This window comes from Podarcis liolepis (genome assembly GCF_965112155.1).
Source record: "Podarcis liolepis genome assembly, chromosome: 4".
NCBI classification, from domain to species: Eukaryota; Metazoa; Chordata; class Lepidosauria; order Squamata; family Lacertidae; genus Podarcis; species Podarcis liolepis.
In genome coordinates, this window is record NC_139558.1 from 99,558,632 (window position 1) to 99,579,698 (window position 21,067).

A 21,067-nucleotide genomic window follows, 5' to 3' on the forward strand; every position below is an offset into this window, starting at 1 on the left:
CATATTAAGAGAAATTCTCATTACAACGCTGAAGTTTCATGAGGACCTTTCCCTTCCAATCTGGTGTGGAAATCTGGAGAACTGAATTTTAAAGGTGGAATAATGAGAAATGGAGATACAAGCTGAATTCGACGTATATGTCCATCTCCATCTTTGGCCTTGTAGCTGGTAGGAATAAATCCTAGCCCAAATCCAATTATCTTCCTGATTATCTCAGCAGGGCATTCCTTTAAAAAGGTCTATGACGAAGGTGCTGTACAGAATAGAATGACCCTTCTGTATTATGGTCATTAGAGGGTCAGGTGATTTTGGGGGGGAGGCAGGGGAATAATGGGGTGGCGCATGGCAAGATTTGGGGAGCACTTCTAACTAGGACTGTGTTTCATTTCCTTCTGGAAATTTGATTGCAGACTTCCTGCAGGTGCCCCAGGAAGCAGATGTTATATAAAAGTAAAACCCGTGTTCTTATTTTTGATGATAAATTCTATTTTAGAGCCCTTCTGAGATGCTGCTACAAAAAACACAAAAGCATAGTCTAAAATAAAGTATCTTTATGAGTTTAGCAGGGAGGAAGCAGGCTGTGTGTGAGGTTAAAACATAAGCCAGGCTAGCTTTCGGGTGTGGTGATTGCCTGGGTGATGGGCCATTGAGGAGAACAAAGATAAGAGGCTCTGTGTGAGACAGCAACTGGGTATGGTTCGGCTCATAATAATATAATAATAATAATTATTATTATTATTCCGCCCATCAGACTGGGTTGCCCCAGCCACTCCGGGAAGCTTCCAACAAATGAAAACAGAAAACACAGTAAAACATCAAACATTGAAAACTTCCCTTAACAGGGCTGCCTTCAGATAGTTGTCTATTTCCTTGACATCTGGTGGGAGGGCATTCCACAGGGTGGGCGCCACCACCGAGAAGGCCCTCTGCCTGGTTCCCTGTAATGTCACTTCACAGAATAATGGAGTTGAAAGGGACCCCTGTGTCATCTAGTCCAACCCCCTGTGATGCCGGAATCTCAGCTGAAGCATCCATGACAGGTAGGCCACCCATGTTTCATCTTCAGATTGTATATATGTGTAAATAAGCCACGTATTCTAAAGGCACTGCAGTCTCTGCTGTGCCTCATTCCTAGAGACAACTTGAACCCTGAGTAAGCGCTGAGAACCCCTGGAATCTCACGTTGCTTGGAGACTGGAAACGCTTCTTGTTTCAAAATTATTATTAATATGCAAATCTGATCAATAAACCAGTGGATTAATCAACTAACGCTTGTATGATTAATCAGTGTGCAATCCTATACAGTCGTACCTTGGTTTTCGAACAGCTTAGTTCACAAACAACTTGGAACGTGAACGTCGCAAACCTGGAAGTAGGCGTTCCGGTTTGCGAGCTTTGCCCTGGAAGCCGAATGTCCGGCACAACTTCCGATTGGCTGCAGGACACTCCTGTAGCCAATCGGAAGCTGCGCCTTGATTTCCGAATGTTTCAGAAGTTGAGCAGACTTCCGGAACACATTCTGTTCAAAAACCAAGCTACGGCTGTACACAGTTACTCAGCCCTGTTGAACTCAATGTGGCTTACTTCTGAGTAGACATAGAGGAGAGAAATGTGAAGATTTCTATCATCAGGTGTCCCACAGAGCGTCTTTAGGTGTTAGTAAGGGATTTTTGATATTTTTTTCTGGGAATAGCAGACTTCCTACCTCCGCCACCCAGATTACAATTGCTTCTGAAAGTCCCCACAATGCTAATAATAATAATAATAATAATAATAATAATAATACCATTTTGTCAACTATCCTACCCTTCCCCAGTTGGGGACCACATTGCTTTGAGAATCTGGGTGTTGATGGAAGACAGAGATATCTTTTCATTATTTTGCATTCAGCCTTGGCTGGAAAATGTCAAATCGTGGGTCAGCTGCTAAATTAAATGAAACTGATGTAGATCTGAAAGAGAAAGTTCTGCAAAGTAGGAAAAAAAAGCTTTATTTGGGGTGGGGGAATGCTACAAAAATGGGAACATGGCAGAAGAGCTTTGATTTCCTCTTGAGTAGGGGGGTGGAGGGGAATTTGCTGCTTCTTCATCGAATCTGTATTTACAGCCGGAGTTCCATCTGCCAGCAGATTTTCCGTGGGTTCAGTAGGGCAGGCGCTGGTGTGTTGCAGAAGCCATCTCTAGGCAAAGGAGAAGGAAATTTAAGTTAGTTGTGGGAAGAAGGTTCTGCAGGAGTCTGCAAGCACAGATATCTCTTTAATGTTCCCACCCAGACAACAGCTTCTTCCCTTTCCTTGTCTGTTCATGTCCAACCTGCTTCAGGCAGCAGAATGCCAGTAAAATGTTGCATTATCAGACATGTTTGCTGGTAGACTCGGATGGTATTGCGGTCCCCTGTTTCCTGCAACCTATAGCCACTGTAGTTTTATTGGTCCACTTTTTCCAACTATCACCCAGAACTAAAACTCCCTTTAACCACATTTTCCTTTAGGAGAGGAAATTCTTCTCCCCCTCCTCATTTTTTGCCCGCGACTCCTCCCTGTTCAGTGTCATTACGATTGCAAAAACAAGCTGTATTTGTACCACCTTAAAGACTAAGGGAGAGACGCGGGTGGCGCTGTGGTCTAAACCACAGAGCCTAGGGCTTGCTGATCAGAAGGTCGGCAGTTCGAATCCCCACGACGGGGTGAGCTCCCGTTGCTCAGTCCCAGCTCCTGCCAACCTAGCAGTTCGAAAGCACGTCAAAGTGCAAGTAGATAAATAGGTACCACTCCAGTGGGAAGGTAAACGGCGTTTACATGTGCTGCTCTGGTTCGCTAGAAGCGGCTTAGTCATGCTGGCCACATGACCCGGAAGCTGTACGCCGGCTCCCTCGGCCAATAAAGCGAGATGAGCGCCGCAACCCCAGAGTTGTCCACGACTGGACCTAATGGTCATGCGTACCTTTTTAAAGACTAAGGGAGCTTCCAGACTGTTGCCATTTTCAGGTGAGATTCAGTCGCAAACTGGCAAATTTAGGTTGCATAATTATGGATGACTGGGAGGTCTTGTGCAACAACAACAAGAAGAAGAAGAGTTTGGATTTGATATCCCGCCTTTCACTCCCCTTCAGGAGTCTCAAAGTGGCTCACATTCTCCTTTCCCTTCCTCCCCCACAACCAACACTCTGTGAGGTGAGTGGGGCTGAGAGACTTTAGAGAAGTGTGACTGGCCCAAGGTCACCCAGCAGCTGCAGGTGGAGGAGCGGAGATGCGAACCCGGTTCCCCAGATTACGAGACTACCGCTCTTAACCACTACACCACACTGGCTCTCTTCTCCACAAGATCAAATTTTTAGTGATAAGGAAAGAGATTGGGGGCGGAGGAATGCAATGGAAAGTGTGGTATAACATCACCTAAGATCCCTGCAAACAATTCAGAGCGAAGGCTCAAAAAGGAGCCAACATTGTCAGATTCCTTGAGAATAAATTGGGACGAAGGTTCTGTAAACAAGGATGTCTGGAAGTGCCGTTATAAATGTATTATGGCTTAAATCAGGTGTGGCTAACCTGGTGCTTCTAGATCTTTTAGACCAGAGTTTCCCAAACTTGCGGTCTCCAGCTCTTTTTGGACTACAATTCCCACCATCCCTGACAACTGGTCTTGCCAGCTAGGGATGATGGGAGTTGTAGTCCAAAAACAGCCGGAGACACAAGATTCGGCAACACAGTTTTAGATACAGTGTTACCTTGGTTCTCAAACTTAATCTGTTCCAAAACCCAAACGTTCCAAAACCAGGGCACGCTTTCACATAGAAAGTAATGCAAAATGGATTAATCCGTTCCAGACTTTTAAAAACAACCCCTAAAACAGTAATTTAACATGGATTTTACTATCTTACGAGACCACTGATCCATAAAATGAAAGAAGTAAACAATGCCCTGCAGTCACACAATCAATCAATCAATCAATCAATCAGTAACTGAACTGGGTTCCACTCAGTCACAAAAACAAAATGAAAAAGAGCCACAAAAACAAAAACGCAAAATAAATAGCAAAAACAGACAGACATCAGCGTGACACTCAAAACAAAAGTGTGGCACTCAAAACGGAGTACGTTTGGCTTCCGAAAAATGTTTGCAAACTGGAGCACTTATTTCTGAGTTTGCAGTGTTTGGGTTCTAAGGCGTTTGAGAACCAAGGTACCACTGTACAGTGGTACCTCAGGTTACATACGCTTCAGGTTACAGACTCCGCTAACCCAGAAATAGTGCTTCAGGTTAAGAACTTTGCTTCAGGATGAGAACAGAAATCGCGCGGCGGCAGCAGAAGGCCCCATTAGCTAAAGTGGTGCTTCAGGTTAAGAACAGTTTCAGGTTAAGAAGGGACCTCCAGAACGAATTAAGTACTTAACCCGAGGTACCACCGTAATGGCAACATCATTGCTACTCTGTAGGTCTCTTTGCAGTAAGATTGAACTAATCACTTTTTTTCCTTGTGAAATTAAGTCCTTCTCCCTAAAACAATGCAATGCTATTAATATTCCCCATTGCATATTTACCTGTCAGTCAGAACCTTTGGACCAGGCCACACGAGACCCTATTCAAATCCGGATAAACCTCTTGGGTAAGGAAGCATCAGAGTTTCACAGCAATCCTTTGCTGGGCAGCACCCAGAAGTCACGGGCACATTTGTCCTTTTCAAAGCCTCCTTTTCTCAGCTTCAATATTATGCGCCGCTGAGCCACACAAGCCCATTCCGAAGCAATTAAAACCATTGCCGTTTGTGCCTTGCCGCCGCGACAAGAGTGTTTCCTAAAAGCTTCTTGGCCAAAGCTGTCTCTCTGGTGTTTTCCTCTCCCGTGTTTTCCTCTCGGGGAGTCCTTGGCGCGATCCACCTTCTCCTTCCCGGAGGTGGCTTCCGGTGTCAGAAAGGGGATTCCCAGGTCACCTGGGCCAGAACCATCAGTCTTTTCAGCTGCTCAAAGGACACAAACATCACCACGTTCCAGGATCCCAGGCGCAGGAAGGAGGGTATGAAACTGAAGAGGACAGAGGCAGCCAGTTAGACGTGGGCTGCCCTTGGAAGACATAGGAAGAAGCTCCCATGGGCATCGTGTAGGCCAGGGGTTGGGAACCTTAAGCCCGGGGGCCAAATCCAGCCCGGCAAGCTTCTGGCTATGGGGGGCTGCCTTTGAAGGTGACCCAGAAACTGCAACTAATCCAGAATGCGGCAGCTAGACTGGGGACTGGGAGCGGCCACCGAGACCACATAACATCGGTCTTGAAAGACCTACATTGGCTCCCAGTACGTTTCCGAGCACAATTCAAAGTGTTAAAGCCCTAAACCAGGGCTTTAAAGGACCAGGTGCACAGCCTGGGAGTCATTTTGGACTCCCAGCTGTCCATGGAGGCGCAGGTCAGTTCTGTGCCCAGGGCAGCTGTCTTCCAGCTCCATCTGGTACTCAGGATGAGACCCTCCCTGCCCACAAATTGTCTCACCAGAGTGGTGCATGCTCTGGTTATCTCCTGCTTGGACTACTGCAATGCGCTTTACGTGGAGCTACCTTTGAAGGTGACCCGGAAACTGCAATTAATCCAGAATGTGGCAGCTAGACTGGGGACTGGGAGCAGCTGCCGAGACCACATAACACTGGTTCCAAAAGACCTACATTGGCTCCCATTATGTTTCCGAACACAATTCAAAGCGTTGTTGCTGACCTTGAAAGCCCTAAACGGCCTTGGCCCAGAAGACCTGAAGGAGCGTCTCCACCCCCATCGTTCTGCCCCGAGCTCCAGCGGAGGTCTCGTTCGGAAACACGTCGGGCTTTCAAGCGTCTCCACCCCCATCGTTCTACCCGGACACTGAGGTCCAGCGCTGAGGGCCTTCTGGCAGTTCCCTCGCTGCGAGAAGCCAAGTTACAGGGAACCAGGCAGAGGGCCTTCTCGTAGTGGCGCCCGCCCTGTGGAATGCCCTCCCATCAAATGCCAGACAGCAAACAACTATACAACCTTCAGTAGATGTCTGACGGCAGCCTTGCATAGGGAAATTTTTCGTGTGTGATGTCCTATTGTGTTGGGAGCCACCCAGAGTGGCTGGGGAAACCCAGTCAGATGGGCAGAATAATAATAATAATAATAATAATAATAATAATAATAATAATAATAATAGTCTTTTAAGTTAATTGCTGCATTTTGAAACTTTGCTTTGCGATTTGATTCTGTTTTAATATATATTTTTTTAATTGTACACTGCTTTGAGACCAATTTAAAAGGTGGCATAAAAATGTGTTTAAGATAAGGAAACTGATACCAGAAAAGCATAGATGATGGCAATAATAATAATAAATTGTATTATTTATACCCCGCTCTTCTGGTTGGGTTTCTGCAGCCACTCTGGGCGACTCCCAACAGAATATTGAAAACATTAAAAACTTCCCTAAACAGGGCTGCCTTCAGTCAGGTAGTTGTTCATTTCCTTGACATCTGATGGGAGGGCGTTCCACAGGGAGGGAGCCACTACCGACAAGGCCCTCTGCCTGGTAGTGAACTGCTCTGGGCTCTTTGGGTATAGGGTGGTATACAGATTTAATTACTAATAAAAAGAACAGAAGGGGGTGTTTAGGATGTTATTGCTTACCCTTTGTAAAAAGCTGTGGGTCCCTCTTTCACCACCATGGTGAACATACAGTTCAGAGCGTTCTTGTACTGTCCTGGGATGGAGTTCATGTATCTCGTTTTGACCACATCCACGGGAGATGCCACGATGGTGGCGCAGAATCCGGCTCCGAAGGCAGCAACAAAATGGCACGGGAAATTGTCTGTTGGCGGTAGGGAACAGACACGAGATGGTTCAGGTTTGGGATAGCCCCAAAACTGGGAGCCTCCTTCCCTTAGAAAGCTGCTCCAGAAGCTACCTTTTGAGGGTTGCCCTCCAAGGCCAAAGGCTGGTTAAATGATCTAGGCTTGTGAGGTAGTTTGGTGCAGCGGTTATAGTGTCTGATGAAGGACACCGGGAGACTTGGGTTCAAATCCCACCCCGCAGCCATGACACACACCGGGTAACCCCAAGCTTATCTCTCTCTCTCTCTCTCAGTCTAATTTGCCACACATCATAAAAGAGGGACACCATGCAAGGTAAGAGATAAGAAACAGGAATTGCAAATGCTAATTTATATGTCTGGATAATAGAATCATATAATCACTGCAGATGGTGACAGCTGTCACGAAATTAAAAGACACCTGCTTCTTGGGAGAAAAGTGATGACAAACCTAGACAGCATCTTAAAAAGGAGACATCACCTTGCCGACAAAGGTCCGTATAGTTAAAGCTCTGGTTTTCCCAGCAGTGATGTATGGAAGTGAGAGCTGGACCATAAAGAAGGCTGATCGCCGAAGAATGGATGCTTTTGAATTATGGTGCTGGAGGAGACTCTTGAGAGTCCCATGGACTGCAAGAAGATCAGACCTCTCCATTCTGAAGGAAATCAGCCCTGAGTGCTCACTGGAAGGACAGATCCTGAAGCTGAGGCTCCAAGACTTTGGCCACCTCATGAGAAGATAAGACTTTCTGGAAAAGACCCTAATACTAATAATAATAGAAGGATCGCTGAAAGGGAGCGGGGAAGTAATGAGATTCAGAGAATCTCATGAAATTAGTATATAAATGTTGATATAAAGTTGTATCTGTAAAAACCAATAAAAATATTTCAGGGGGGAAAGGAGAGAGACTGAGCCGCCATTTTGAATCCCACCTCCTTCATTGGCTGGAGACTCCATAATCTTTAAGACTGCAAGTTAGGTAACTGGAGCAGACCTAGATTTGAGGCCTAGATTTCCAGCATCTGGGAAGAGGAGGCCTCCCTACCTGTCATCAGGCGATATCTCAGCAGCGTCTCCTTGATGAGGTCATAGGTTACCATCTCCCCACAGTTCACGATAGAGTTTCGGATGATGTTCGGCAGGGTCCCTGTAGTGGGTGGAAGCAAAGGGTTGGGGTGTGTGTAGAGATTCTGGATTTTGTGATCTCCTGGCTGGATCCCTGGAGCTGACCAGGAGGTCTTGGTGGCTAGAATTATCTGTTTCCACGACTGTAGTTCAATAAATGTTCTTGCTGTTATCGCTGCATCTTGCCTTGTGGAAACCCACCTACACTTCAGAGAGAATTTTAGGCTCCGATTTTAAAATTGCTTGAACCGATTATAATTTTGCATTTTCATATTGCGGCATCTGACACCCACACCCTGGGACCTTAGGGTGAGAGGCGGGTAGGAAATAAAAGCACCGTATTTTTCGCTCTATAAGACGCACCAGACCACCAGACGCACCTAGTTTTTGGAGGAGGAAAACAAGAAGAAAAAAAATATTCTGAATCTCAGAAGCCAGAACAAGAGGGATCGCTGCGCAGCGAAAGCAGAGATCCCTCTTGCTGTTCTGGCTTCTGGGATAACTGCGCAGCCTGCATTCGCTCCATAAGACGCACACACATTTCCCCTTACTTTTTAGGAGGGAAAAAGTGAGTCTTATAGAGCAAAAAATACGGTAATAAATAGGACAATCATACTAAATATCATGCAAAAAGGGAATGAATGGCGGAAGACAACACACCTTTCCAGAGTCCTCGGACCCCTTCCTCCCTGGCGATGGTCCTATAGGCGTCCACAGTCCCATTGTACTTCTTTGGTCCACCAACCAACCTGATGTGCGCTTGGAAGCGGACCTTAACCACATCCGTGGGCTGGGCGCAGGTGACGGCCATGGCTCCGGTGGTGCAACCGGCGAGTAACCGGGTGGGGATGCTGGCGCCTGAGAGAGCGAGAAAGAGGCGGAAGATAACGTCCCTACCAGAGAAGAAGGGCAAATCAAGTTGATGAACTATGCCGAAATGGCAAAACTGACTGGAAAGCTCAGGAACCAGGAAGACCAAAACTTTAATAAGGAATGGGGAAAAATATATATATACAATTTACCTTAAAGACCATTGTAAGCAGCTGAAAACACGAACAGGACTATAACACCACTTGTAACGTAACGAGAAATATGGTATAAGGGAGTTAATTTGTTTTTTTGGGGGTAATTATTGAAAAAAGATGCAGTAGAAAAGGTTTAACCTCAGAACCTATGGGGTGGGGGAAGTCCAGAGATTTGGAGGAATCTTTAAACTGTGGCTATGTTGTGGTGCGATTATAATTTTAAATATGTAGCACCAAACAAAACTAATTTTTAAAAAGAGAGTGAGAGAGCGAGGCAGACAGAGAGACAGAGGCTGTTTTTGTCATTATAACGGATTGCTATCCTTGTTCCATCTCTTCCCCCAGTTATACAATTTGGGCTGTGTTCACAAGGCAGTTTATTTCATTTCCCCGATGATGTTTCCCTAGCTGTTAACTGCCACGTTTATTCTATTTATTTGTTATCCTTGTTTATTCTACCGCCCATCCCAACTTTTTTACTCCAACAGGATCATTCCCGTCCCGGAATAATACCTTGTCTTGCCCTGCTGGGCTTCGTTAGCCGTGCATACTCTAAATAATACAGATAAACACAAAATATGGTATGTAGATCCATTGTTCAATATGTGTGTTATGTGTTTTATTTCCTAATTTGTTTTAAAAAATACATTATTATGTTTATCTGTATTATTTAGAGTATGCACAGCTGATGAAGGCCGGCAGGGCGAAACAAGGTATTATTCCGGGAACCCTTGTCTTAAGTTCTTTCGTCTGATACCTGCATACAGCAACTATATTTTGCAAAGGCATATGTGGAACATTACAAGGAACAAGTTCATTTTCTGCAGGTACTGCTTCTTAAAATTGTCGTGTCTGACACTTGTATTCGTAAAGACATACGTGGAACACACAAAAAGCTTCTATAAGAATATTTGTATTTCCTGTTCAAAACGTTGGTCTTTAGTTGCTTCTACTTAATTTGATGATGTGAAAAGAGGTATGTTTATACGATGTATAAAGAATTAATATAGTTAAACACAGCCAGTTGCATTGTGGGTATATTTGTTAGTTGAATTTACGTAACTATAGGTTTGATAGTGTAGCGTAGGATGACAGGCCAATGTTCTGTCAATGGGATAGCTCATAATAATAATAATAATAATTTATTATTTATACCCCGCCCAGCCACTCTGGGTGGCTTCCAAGAGAACACTAAAATACAACAACCTATTAAACATTAAAAGCTTCCCTAAACAGGGCTGCCTTCAGATGTCTTCTAAAAGTCAGGTAGTTGTTTATTTCCTTGACATCTGATGGGAGGGTGTTCCACAGGGCAGGTGCCACCACCGAGAAGGCCCTCTGCCTGGTTCCCTTAACTTGGCTTCTCGCAGTGAGGGAACCACCAGAAGGCCCTCGGCGCTGGACCTCAGTGTCCGGGCAGAACGATGGGGGTGGAGACGCTTGGAAGCCCGACGTGTTTCCGAACGAGACCTCCGCTGGAGCTCGGGGCCTCCAGAGGCAGCGGGGAACTTACTGTCTGACCCCTTGGGGGTGTAGAACTGCTTCACCGAGTCGTACAGGCCGATCCGGATGGATGCAAAGCTCATCTGGCGTTGGAGGCCAGCCACCAAGCCATTGTAGAGACTCTTTGGCCCCTCCGTCTTCACCATGGTAGTGATGGTGCCCAACGCCCCTTTGTACTTCTTCGCTGCCCTGGAACCCTTGCATTCCCCTTGGATCTGAAAGGAGAAGTTGACGAGAAATCGACCACTCATCACACGGCACAGCTCCATTTTGTAGCACTTCTGCGCATGTGCAAAGTGCGATTTAGCGCTTCTGCACATGTGTGACTGCTGAAACCTGGAAGTAACCTTTTCCGGTACTTCCGGGTTTTGGTGGTCCGTAACCCGAAAAAATGCAACCTGAAGCGGCTGTAACCCAAGGTATGACTGTATATAATTAAAGCAAATGGATAAATGAGCAAATGAAGTGTATTTGGATATGCAGAAGATATTAAGAAATAAATTGAAGGAATCGCAGAAAGAGGGGGAAGGAAGTCAAGTCTTAAAATGTCCAAATGATTGTAAAGTCAGTGAAATGTATATATCTGAAAAGTATATATATATATATTTTTTAAGTCTGCATTCATACCACTTTAAACACCTGGGAGTGCTTCTTGCTTGTACTCATATTCCACCTTTTCCCTCAAGGAAGTCAAGCTGGCATGCATAGTTTTCCATTTAATCCCAAAAACAACAACCCTGCGAGGTTGGGCTGAGAGGCAGAGACTGGATCCCATGGTCACCCGGCGAGTTTCATTATGGCTGAGTGGGGGATTCGAACCCGGGTCTCGCTGGTCCCAGTTCGGCACCCTAACCCAGAGGTTCTCACCTGCAGCCTGACTTTGGCCGTGTCCAAGGGGAAGGTGAAGAGGTCAGCAATGCAGGCGGCCGTCCCGGCGCTGAGAAACTTGACGGTCGCTGAGGGGGGGATGTCCGTGGGCTTCAAGCCGACCATCGTGCCACTGTTGACGGAGGCGTTTCAGCCCCAGAAAATGTCCTCAAACACCGAGAAGGAGGTTTTGCCGTCCTTGGCAATATAGATGAGCCTGGGGAGGGGAAATAAATCTTCAACATTCCTGTCCTTTCTCACTGTCCTGTCCAATTCATGACCTTGAAAGCCCTAAACCAGGCATAGGCAAACTCGGCCGTCCAGATGTTTTGGGACTACAACTCCCATCATCCCTAGCTAAGAGGGCCAGTGGTCAGGGATGATGGGAGTTGTAGTCCCAAAACATCTAGAGGGCAGAGTTTGCCTATGCTTGCCCTAAACGGCCTCGGCCCAGGATACCTGAAGGAGCGTCTCCACTCCCATAGTCCAGCCTGGACACTGAGGTCCAGCTACGAGGGCCTTCTGGTGGTTCCCTCCCTGAGAGAAGTGAGGTTACAGGGAAGCAGGCACAGGGCCTTCTCGGTAGTGGCACCTGCCCTGTGGAATGCCCTCCCACCAGATGTCAAGGAAATAAACAACTATCTGACTTTTGGAAGATATCTAAAGGCAGCCCTGTTTAGGAAAGTTTTTAATGTTTGATGTTTTATTGTGTTTTTAATATTCTGTTATGGGACGCGGGTGGCACTGTGGGTTAAACCACAGAGCCTAGGACTTGCCGATCAGAAGGTTGGTGGTTCAAATCCCTGCGACGGGGTGAGCTCCCGTTGCTCAGTCACTGCTCCTGCCAACCTAGCAGTTCGAAAGCACCTCAAAGTTTAAGTAGATAAATAGGTACTGCTCCAGCGGGAAGGTAAACGGTGTTTCCGTGCGCTGCTCTGGTTCGCCAGAAGTGGCTTAGTCATGCTGGCCACATGACCCAGAAGCTGTACGCCAGCTTCCACGGCCAATAAATCGAGATGAACGCCTCAACCCCAGAGTCGTCCGCGACTGGACCTAATGGTCAGGGGTCCCTTTACCTTTAATATTCTGTTGGGAGCCAGCCAGAGTGGCTGGGGAAACCCAGCCAGATGGGCGAGGTATAAAGAAATCATCATCATCATCATCATCACTGAATGGATAACAGTCCACACGTATTGAGAGCCTAAGAACTGACTCCTGGATCTGGAAAATGGCTAGTCTAGACCAGCATCCTGTTCTCACAGTAGCCAACAGGGAACCCACAAGCAAGACGCGTCTCCCCTCCTGTGGTTTCCAGCAACTGGGATCCAAACGCATTACTGCTTCCAGCTGTGGAGGCAGAGCAGAGCTACTGTGAACAGTAGCAATTGAGAGCCCTCTCTCCTCCATGAATTTGTCTCTAGACTTTTGCTTATCACTGCTTCCTGTGGCAGCGGGTTCCCCAGTTATCTACCAGGATTGTTGGTAGACCTGATATCAACAACATTGTGATGGCCTGGGATTCGGACTCGGAGGCTGAACCTGAGGGATCCCAGCCTGCACAGGAGTCCCTGCCTCCAGAACCAGCTGAGGGAATGAGCCTGAAGGGCCCTCACCTGTGCTGGATCCTCAGGTGCAGGCACCAGCTGAGTCTGCTCTGGCTCCTGAGGTGATGGAGGACCCATTGCCTGCAGGTGCTCCACTCTCAGCCCCGTCAGGGGAAGCTGAGGTTGCCTCTGGGTCCAGTGACCCTCCAGCCTCTCCTGAGCTGCAGAGGCTCAGGGCAGAGAGGCGGAGGGAACTAAGTTCCCGCAGGAGGAGTGCTCGCCTCCAGGCCAGGAGAGGCAAGTCACCTGTGGACTGGGGCCACCCTATGCCTCGTGGCAGATAAAAGCCAGCCAGCCCAGTCCCAGGTTGCTGGAGCAACATTGTTGGTAGCCTGTTCCTGCCTGCACCCTGTCCTGCTCTTCTGCCAGAGTTCCTGACCTCACCCGACTCCCTGCCTTGGACCCAGCTTCAGCTTTGATGGACAGCCTCCATACCGCACCCTTGACCTTGGACTGGACCTCGCTGCACGGTTAACCCTCGGGACCAGCACAAACATAAAGCTAAATCAAAACAGACACCAGTAGACCACTGTGGGGTGTATACTCTTCCTTGCCTGCGTAGGCCTGGCAGAATAGAAAAGTTTCCTGCAGGCGTTTTAAAGTTGGCACAGGAGGTGACTGCTGAATCTCTAGTGGCAGCATGTTCCACAGGACTGGGTCAATTGCCCAATATACCCGAATACCTGAAGGAGCGTCCCCACCCCCATCGTTCAGCCCGGACACTGAGGTCCAGCTCCGAGGGCCTTCTGGTGGTTCCCTTCCTGCGAGGTTACAGGGAAGCAGGCAGAGGGCTTTCTCGGTGGTGGCGCCCTCCCTACAGATCTCAAGGAGATAAAGAACTACACAACCTTTTGAAGACATCTGAAGGTAGCCCTGTACAGCGGATGCTGGAGTTGCAAATGTGATCTGTGCGGGAAGCACATTGGCAACCCACAGCACCGTGTGTGCGCATGCATGGGTTGAGATTTGGTGCTTCTGTGCACGCACAAAGTGTGCTTTAGCGTTTCTGCACATGCGCAAGTGCCGAAACCCGGAAGTAACAAATTCCACTACTTGTGGGTTCGGTGCAGTGCGCAACCCAAAATCGTGCAACCTGAAGCGTCTGTAACTCGAGGTATGACCGTATTGAGAAGTTTTTAGTGTTTGACATTTTAGTACAGTATGTTTTATATGTACTGTAAGCTGCCAAGAGTGGCTGGGGAAACCCAGCCTGATGGGTGGGGTATCAATAATAAAATTATGATTATTATCATTGCCTTACAACAATGTGTTATTTTATTGTTGGAAAGAGGGAGAAAGGAAGAAGGGGAACAAGGAGGATGGGAAGAATTGTTATGGCAAAATGTGCTTCTCACATGCCAAATCATTTAATCTCTGGGCAAGGTGGAACTTGTAGGGTGACGGGAAACAACAGAAACTAGCCTGAGCTTGAGGGCCAGTAATTTAAGCCAGCAACTATTTGCATGAAGATTCCTGGAACGTACCTGAGAATTAAGACCGCTTGCCAAGACTGGGAAATGAAATATTTTGCCAGTTCTGAGTGCTAAGAGAATTTCGGAGAGAAACAAACTGGATGTTGCGGACGGCAGCAAGAGTTGTGGGTCGTTTTAGGGGGAATTAACAATGTTAGTTGTGTGAAGCTGGCGCTGCCCAAACATTTGCTTCTCAAACGCTCCCACTTCATAGCTGCTTAGCACGTGTTGCAAAAAAGCGAATTATGACAGACTTAAAGACATCTTAACTTCCCAGTGCCTTTCTAAAGCATCATGGCTCCTTAAAGGCTGCTGTGAATTCCGACTACGTTGGAAGTTGGAGGAGAATGTAATAATAATAATAATAATAATAATTTATTATTTGTACCCCGCCCATCTGGCTGGGCTTCCCCAGCCACTCTGGGCGGCTTCCACAGAAACCAAAAAACACAAAAATATCATACATTAAAAGCTTCCCTGAATAGGGCCGCCTTAAGATGTCTTCTGAATGTCAGGTAGTTGTCCATCACCTTGACATCCGATGGGAGGGCATTCCACAGGGCGGGCGCCACCACCGAAAAGGCCCTCTGCCTGGTTCCCTGTAGCTTTGCTTCTCGCAATGAGGGAACCACCAGAAGGCCCTCGGTGCTGGACCTCAGTGTCCGGGCAGAACGATGGGGGTGGAGACGCTCCTTCAGGTATACTGGGCCGAAGCCGTTTAGGGCTTTAAAGGTCAACACCAGCACTTTGAATTGTGCTCGGAAACGTACTGGGAGCCAATGTAGGTCTTTCAAGACCGGTGTTATGTGGTCTCGGCGGCCGCTCCCAGTCACCAGTCTAGCTGCCGCATTCTGGATTAGCTGTAGTTTCCGAGTCACCTTCAAAGGTAGCCCCACGTAGAGCGCATTGCAGTAGTCCAAGCGGGAGATAACTAGAGCATGCACCACTCTGGCGAGACAGTCTGCAGGCAGGGAGGGTCTCATGCTGCGTACCAGGTGGAGTTGGTAAACAGCTGCCCTGGATACAGATTTGACCTGTGCCTCCATGGACAGCTGTGAGTCCAAAATGACTCCCAGGCTATGCACCTGGTCCTTCAGGGGCACAGTTGCCCCATTCAGGACCAGGGAATCCTCCACACCAGCCCGCCCCCTGTCCCCCAAAAGCAAAACTTCTGTCTTGTCAGGATTCAACCTCAATCCATTAGCCGCCATCCATCCTCCAACCGCCTCCAGGAACTCACACAGGACTTTCACCGCCTTCACTGGTTCTGATTCTTGAACCAACGCAGTGCCCCTAGCCCAGCAGCCTAGTCTAACAGTGGGAAGCTTGGAAGCAGGATCAGAGCACAAGAGCAACTCTCCCCTCCTGTGGTTTCCACAGTTTAACCATTCGCTGCTTGAAGAAGGACTTTTTTGGGGGGTGGGGAACTGACTGCTTTGAGAAAGCTGGTGCCATGCTGCTTTTATTGGTATGGTTTTAAAAGATTTTTTAACAAAAAAAATTTAACAGATTTTTATATACGTGTATCTTTTTAATTCTATCAGTGTTTAATTGCTTTTCAATTATTGCTTTTTCCCTGTTTTCAGCAGTTCTTATTTTTATCTATAAGCTGCCCTGAAAAGACCCCAATGACTCCAATTTCCATTCCTAAGGAAATCAGCCCTGAGTGCTCACTGGAAGGACAGATCCTGAAGCTGAGGCTCCAAGACTTTGGCCACCTCATGAGAAGAGAAGACTCCCTGGAAAAGACCCTGATGTTGGGAAAGATAGAGGGCACAAGGAGAGGGGGACGACCGAGGACAAGATGGTGGGACAGTGTTCTCGAATCTACCAGCATGAGTTTGAGCAAACTGCGGGAGGCAGTGGAAGACGGGAGGGCCTGGTGTGCTCTGGTCCCTGGGATCACGAAGAGTCGGACACGACTAAACGACTAAACAACAACAACATGAATCCACTACCTTTCCTTCCAGCTCTGAATCCTGTGATCCCAATCCCGTTGTGGAGGATGCCACGGAACAATTCAAAGATGCTCCGTTATTCAGAAAACTGTCCCGAATCTTCCGCTAAGGCCCTGATCCAGTGACATTCAGAATTGTAGAAGTGTAGAGATGGAAGGAACCCAAGGAGTCATCTAGTCCATGGGTAGGCAAACTAAGGCCCAGGGGCCGGATCCGGCCCAATCGCCTTCTCAATCTGGCCCGCGGACGGTCCGGGAATCAGCTTTTTTTTACATGAGTAGAATGTGTCCTTTTATTTGAAATGCATCTCTGGCTTATTTGTGGGGCATAGGAATTCGTTCATTTCCCACCCCCCACCCCCCTGAAAATATAGTCCGGCCCCCCACAAGGTCTGAGGGACAGTGGACCAGCCCCCTGCTGAAAAAGTTTGCTGACCCCTGATCTAGGCCAACTCCCCTGCAATGCAGGAATCGCAGCTAAGTCCCATTAAAAGTCCCAATAAAAGGAATTCAAAGAAAGTTTCTTGCTAAATGAGTCCAGGGTCTGAAATCACCCATGAGGCAAGTGCATGCGTAATACGGCCCTTCTCATCCTCTTATGCAGGCACAGGCAAACTCGGCCCTCCAGATGTTTTGGGACTACAACTCCCATCATTCCTAGCTAACAGGACCAGTGGTCAGGGATGATGGGAGTTGTAGTCCCAAAACATCTGGAGGGCTGAGTTTGGCCATGCCTGCTCTAGTGCAACTTTTGCCAGCCTGGCAAAGAGATTAAAAACACATTAAAACATCAGTGATTAAAAACTTTCCTAAACAGGGCTGCCTTCAGATGTCTTCTAAAAGTCAGGTAGTTGTTTATTTCCTTGACCTCTGGTGGGAGGGTGTTCCACAGGGCGGGCGCCACTACTGAGAAGGCCCTCTGGCTGGTTCCCTTGTAACTGTGCTTCTCGCAAATAAGACCTTTCAATCCAACCAGTGCTATTTTTCTAGAAAAAGAGGTGCCGGAACTCACTACAAACGCCTCCTTTGCTCTCTTATAATGGCAACGGCGTAGGGACGCGGGTGGCGCTGTGGGTTAAACAACAGAGCCTAGGGCTTGCCGATCAGAAGGTCGGTGGTTCGAATCCCCACGACTGGGTGAACTCCCGTTGCTTGGTCCCTGCTCCTGCCAACCTAGCAGTTCAAAAGCACGTCAAAGTGCAAGTAGATAAATAGGTACCACTGCAGTGGAAAGGTAAATGGCGTTTCCGTGCTCTGCTCTGGTTCGCCAGAAGCGGCTTAGTCATGCTGGCCACATAACCTGGAAGCTGTACGCCGGCTCCCTCGGCCAATAAAGCGAGATGAGCGCTGCAACCCCAGAGTCGGTCACGACTGGACCTAATGGTCAGAGGACCTTTAATGGCAACGGCGCCCACCTGAGAGATGGCATAACAAAAAAGTCCTGAACAAAAAAGCCCTGAATCCGGCCAACCAACTCCATGCAAACAAAGATAACCAGAAAAAGCCCCCACACCTTACTTGGCCCCAGATGTTTTCTGCTCGAATCCCTTTGCGGGCTGATCCGTAGGCGTTCCTGCCGAAAGGCGGTGATGTGAATTTTGCAGAGAAAAGTATTACTAAATCAGGGGGTTGGATCGACAGCCTAGGAATCGCAGCAGCAGCGAATGTTACGTTCAGCTCAACCATCTGCTGCTCACGAAGCTACTCTGTTTGGCATCTTCTCATCGAGACTCTCATTTATAAGATTTGCTGCGGCTGGCATTTCAGCAGGGAGCAGACGGGTGAAAACAGAGATCGCGTCTCCTCGGGTCAGTCAGTTCAAGAAGAGCACATGCCCCAGTCGCCATGTCCTCATGTGAATTAAAATAGAAACGGGCGACTTCTGTTTGGTAATATCCCCGGTGGTGGTGGGGTGTACTATTTGTGGTAAAAGGTAAAGGGACCCCTGACCATTAGGTCCAGTCATGAGCGACTCTGGGGTTGCGGTGCTCATCTCGCTTTATTGGCCGAGGGAGCTGGCATACAGCTTCCAGGTCATGTGGCCAGCATGACTAAGCCACTTCTGGCGAACCAGAGCAGCGCACGGAAATGCCGTTTACCTTCCCGCCAGAGCGGTACCTATTTATCTACTTGCACTTTGACGTGCTTTCAAACTGCTAGGTTGGCAGGAGCAGCGATCGAGTAATGGGAGCTCACTCCGTTGCGGGGATTCGAACCACCGACCTTCTGATCGGCAAGTCCTAGGCTCTGTGGTTTAACCCATAGCGCCACCCGGTAAAAAACCATGCAATGAGGTTGAGGGTACGTTCTATCATATGTGGCGGACTTGTAAAAGGGCAAAAAAAAGAGTATTGGGAAATAATTCATAACAAATTGAAAAAAAAAAGTTTAAAAGTACTCCCCCCCCAAAAAAAACAGAGTACTTTTTGTTGGGGATAATTCAGATTGAAATTCCCAGGTGTCAAAAACGGTTATTTATGTATGCCACTAACGTGGCTCGTGTTTGGCTAGCCCAAAAATGGAAAACGAGCGAGGTCCCAACCAAAGAAGAATGGCAACTTAAACTGGTGGAATACGCGCAGCTTGCAGACTTAACATATATGGAATAAGAGAACAAGAAGAATATATGTTTCAAGAAGACTGGAAAATGTTTGTTGAATACATGGGGGGAAATTGGGCACACTTGAAAATGGGGGCAGCATTATGATAAATTCGACAGTGTAAATCAGGCACAGGCAAACTCGGCCCTCCAGATGTTTTGGGACTACAACTCCCATCATCCCTAGCTAATAGGCCCAGTGGTCCAGGATGATGGGAGTTGTAGTCCCAAAACATCTGGAGGGCTGAGTTTGCCTATGCCTGGTGTAAATAAGTTTTGACAGATGTAATAAAGGAAAACTGAATGGTTTGGTTTATGTAAAACACGCAGGGATTTAGGGTATGCAAAATGAACCACGGAAAGAGAAGAAGGGAGGGAAGCCATTGATATTTTAAGGTTGTTTATATGAATATTATAAAATGCAAAACAGAAAAATTTAATAAAAAGTATACCAAAAAAAAAAAAAGTCCCCAACACAGGGGCCTGGCTTGCAAATGTATCTGCGGAGAGAGTAGGACCCCATTACTGCTTACAACCCGGCTTTTAACCTTACAAAGCGATTTAAAGTCTGGTTGTCAACTTACAGATCTGAAAATAAGGGATCAGCAGCCAAAATAAGGGATCAACAATTACTTTGATAAAATACATATTTTGTTGCGTTCAAATGGCTTTAAATACCTATTAGGTCCTATAAATTACCATATAGCATATATCCAACACAAAAAACCCAGCAACAATTTGTTGTTGACAAAGCACAGCTGGAAATAGAAATGGCCCCATTACCTTCAGTAGCTTATTTAAGGGTCATCATCAATAAGGGACAGCAGCGGGACATGGCCCTGGGATAAGGGACTGTCCCGCCAAATAAGGGACACTTGACAGCTACGGTGCCTGCCCTTACAACAGCTTTGCAAGGTAGGACCCTGCTGTTCCCATTTTACAGATAGCTGTGACTCCTGAACTGCAAGGGGGGACTGGATGGACCCCTTTCAGCTCTGCAGTCCCAAACGTCTACGCTAGCAAGCTCCTCCAAATAATCAGGTTTTTTGGGGGAGGATTTTTCCTGATTTGCTTGAACAAAGTTTACGAGGAGATTAGCAGCGACAGGCGTTTATCTCATGTCCTCACTTGACCTGGGGAACTTGTTATAAGCTTTGCAGACGGAGGCCAGCTCTCCTACGTAACTTTGCTAACGCCTCCGAAGTTTACGTCCCCCCCGTTTCCTTGTAAACCGAGGACCTGGTGGTCCGGTCTGGATATTGGCGCATTAAAAATAGATACTGACGAACATTGAGAGGACCTGGAATTTGACCAGGGCCCGGGGCTATCCACCTGCTCTTCTGCTATTTAGAGAAGCCACTTCCGTGAAACGAGCGAGGGAACTGTGGCCTTTGCACCAGATAGTTCATGTGTGTCATGTGTTTTTTTGGGGGGTGGGGGGGTCACATGCTGCAGCTTCTTTTGCAATTAGGGCAAATTGCTTGCAGGCCACGGATTGAGACGTCTAATCGCTAGTTCAGGGACGTTGCTCAGTTTTGACAGACAGCAGAGCTTGGAGGTGGAACAGACCTGTGGATTTACTGGGATCTGTTATGTGGCAAGTAGCCCTTGCGCCACCTCTTGGTTCCAACCTCACAAGGATCAAATCTGCTGCAATTTTGGGTATCTAACACCAGCCCAACTTGCTAAAATGTACAGGACAAGAACTAAAGCGTGTTGGAAATGTAAAGGAAAGGAAGGAAGTTTTGATCACATGAGGCGGAACTGTAAAGAGGTAAAAGCTTACTGGGAAATGATATATAATGAGTTAAAGAAAATGTTTTTGCTATGTTAATGGAGAAATCTGAGGGCTCCCTTGGACAAAAAACAAGGACACCAGCCAGGAATACCAGAGCAAAACAGCAGCCAGTAGGCTTGGTCTTTATTGAAGACTGTCGCGACAGGACTCCCACCTGCCACAAGGTGGAACAAGATGGACGCTGCGAAGAAAAGAGCCCCCAAACTTTTATTAGCTGCTAATCCCCAAGTTACACCCCCCAAAAAACTACATCACTAATACATCATGGTTACATCATGAAAGGAGAGGTCTGATGATAGTAATCTGAGCATCCTGGAC

At 47.3% G+C, this 21,067-nt stretch overlaps 1 protein-coding gene across 3 annotated transcripts; it reads right to left on the bottom strand.

Annotated features, from left to right (window-relative positions):
- Window positions 1–1,976: 1,976 nt before the first annotated feature.
- Window positions 1,977–18,071, bottom strand: LOC310705314 (putative mitochondrial transporter UCP3). Of its 3 annotated transcripts, none has more exons than XM_083499949.1 (8): window positions 17,871–18,071; window positions 11,320–11,536; window positions 10,463–10,667; window positions 8,585–8,782; window positions 7,845–7,946; window positions 6,618–6,798; window positions 4,540–5,019; window positions 1,977–2,179 (listed from the first exon to the last, which is right to left on the bottom strand). In XM_083499949.1, the coding sequence occupies exons 2-7, from the start codon at window positions 11,443–11,445 to the stop codon at window positions 4,905–4,907; spliced, it is 927 nt and encodes a 308-aa protein (XP_083356075.1). In that variant the 5' UTR covers window positions 11,446–11,536; window positions 17,871–18,071; the 3' UTR covers window positions 1,977–2,179; window positions 4,540–4,904. The 3 variants fall into 3 exon arrangements, with proteins under 3 accessions (XP_083356075.1, XP_083356073.1, XP_083356074.1); XM_083499947.1 differs by having other exon boundaries at window positions 17,866–18,071; XM_083499948.1 differs by having other exon boundaries at window positions 1,977–4,186; window positions 4,405–5,019; window positions 17,866–18,071.
- Between the last annotated feature and the right edge of the window lie 2,996 nt (window positions 18,072–21,067).

Coding starts and splice junctions, on each gene's coding strand:
- LOC310705314 (XM_083499949.1), bottom strand. CDS start 11,445: ATGGTCGGCTTGAAGCCCACGGACATCCCCCCCTCAGCGACCGTCAAG. Junction 10,668..11,319: donor CGGCCAAAGTCAGGCTGCAG/GTGAGAACCTCT, acceptor TTCTCCTTTCAG/ATCCAAGGGGAATGCAAGGG. Junction 7,947..8,584: donor GGTCCGAGGACTCTGGAAAG/GTGTGTTGTCTT, acceptor CACCCACTACAG/GGACCCTGCCGAACATCATC.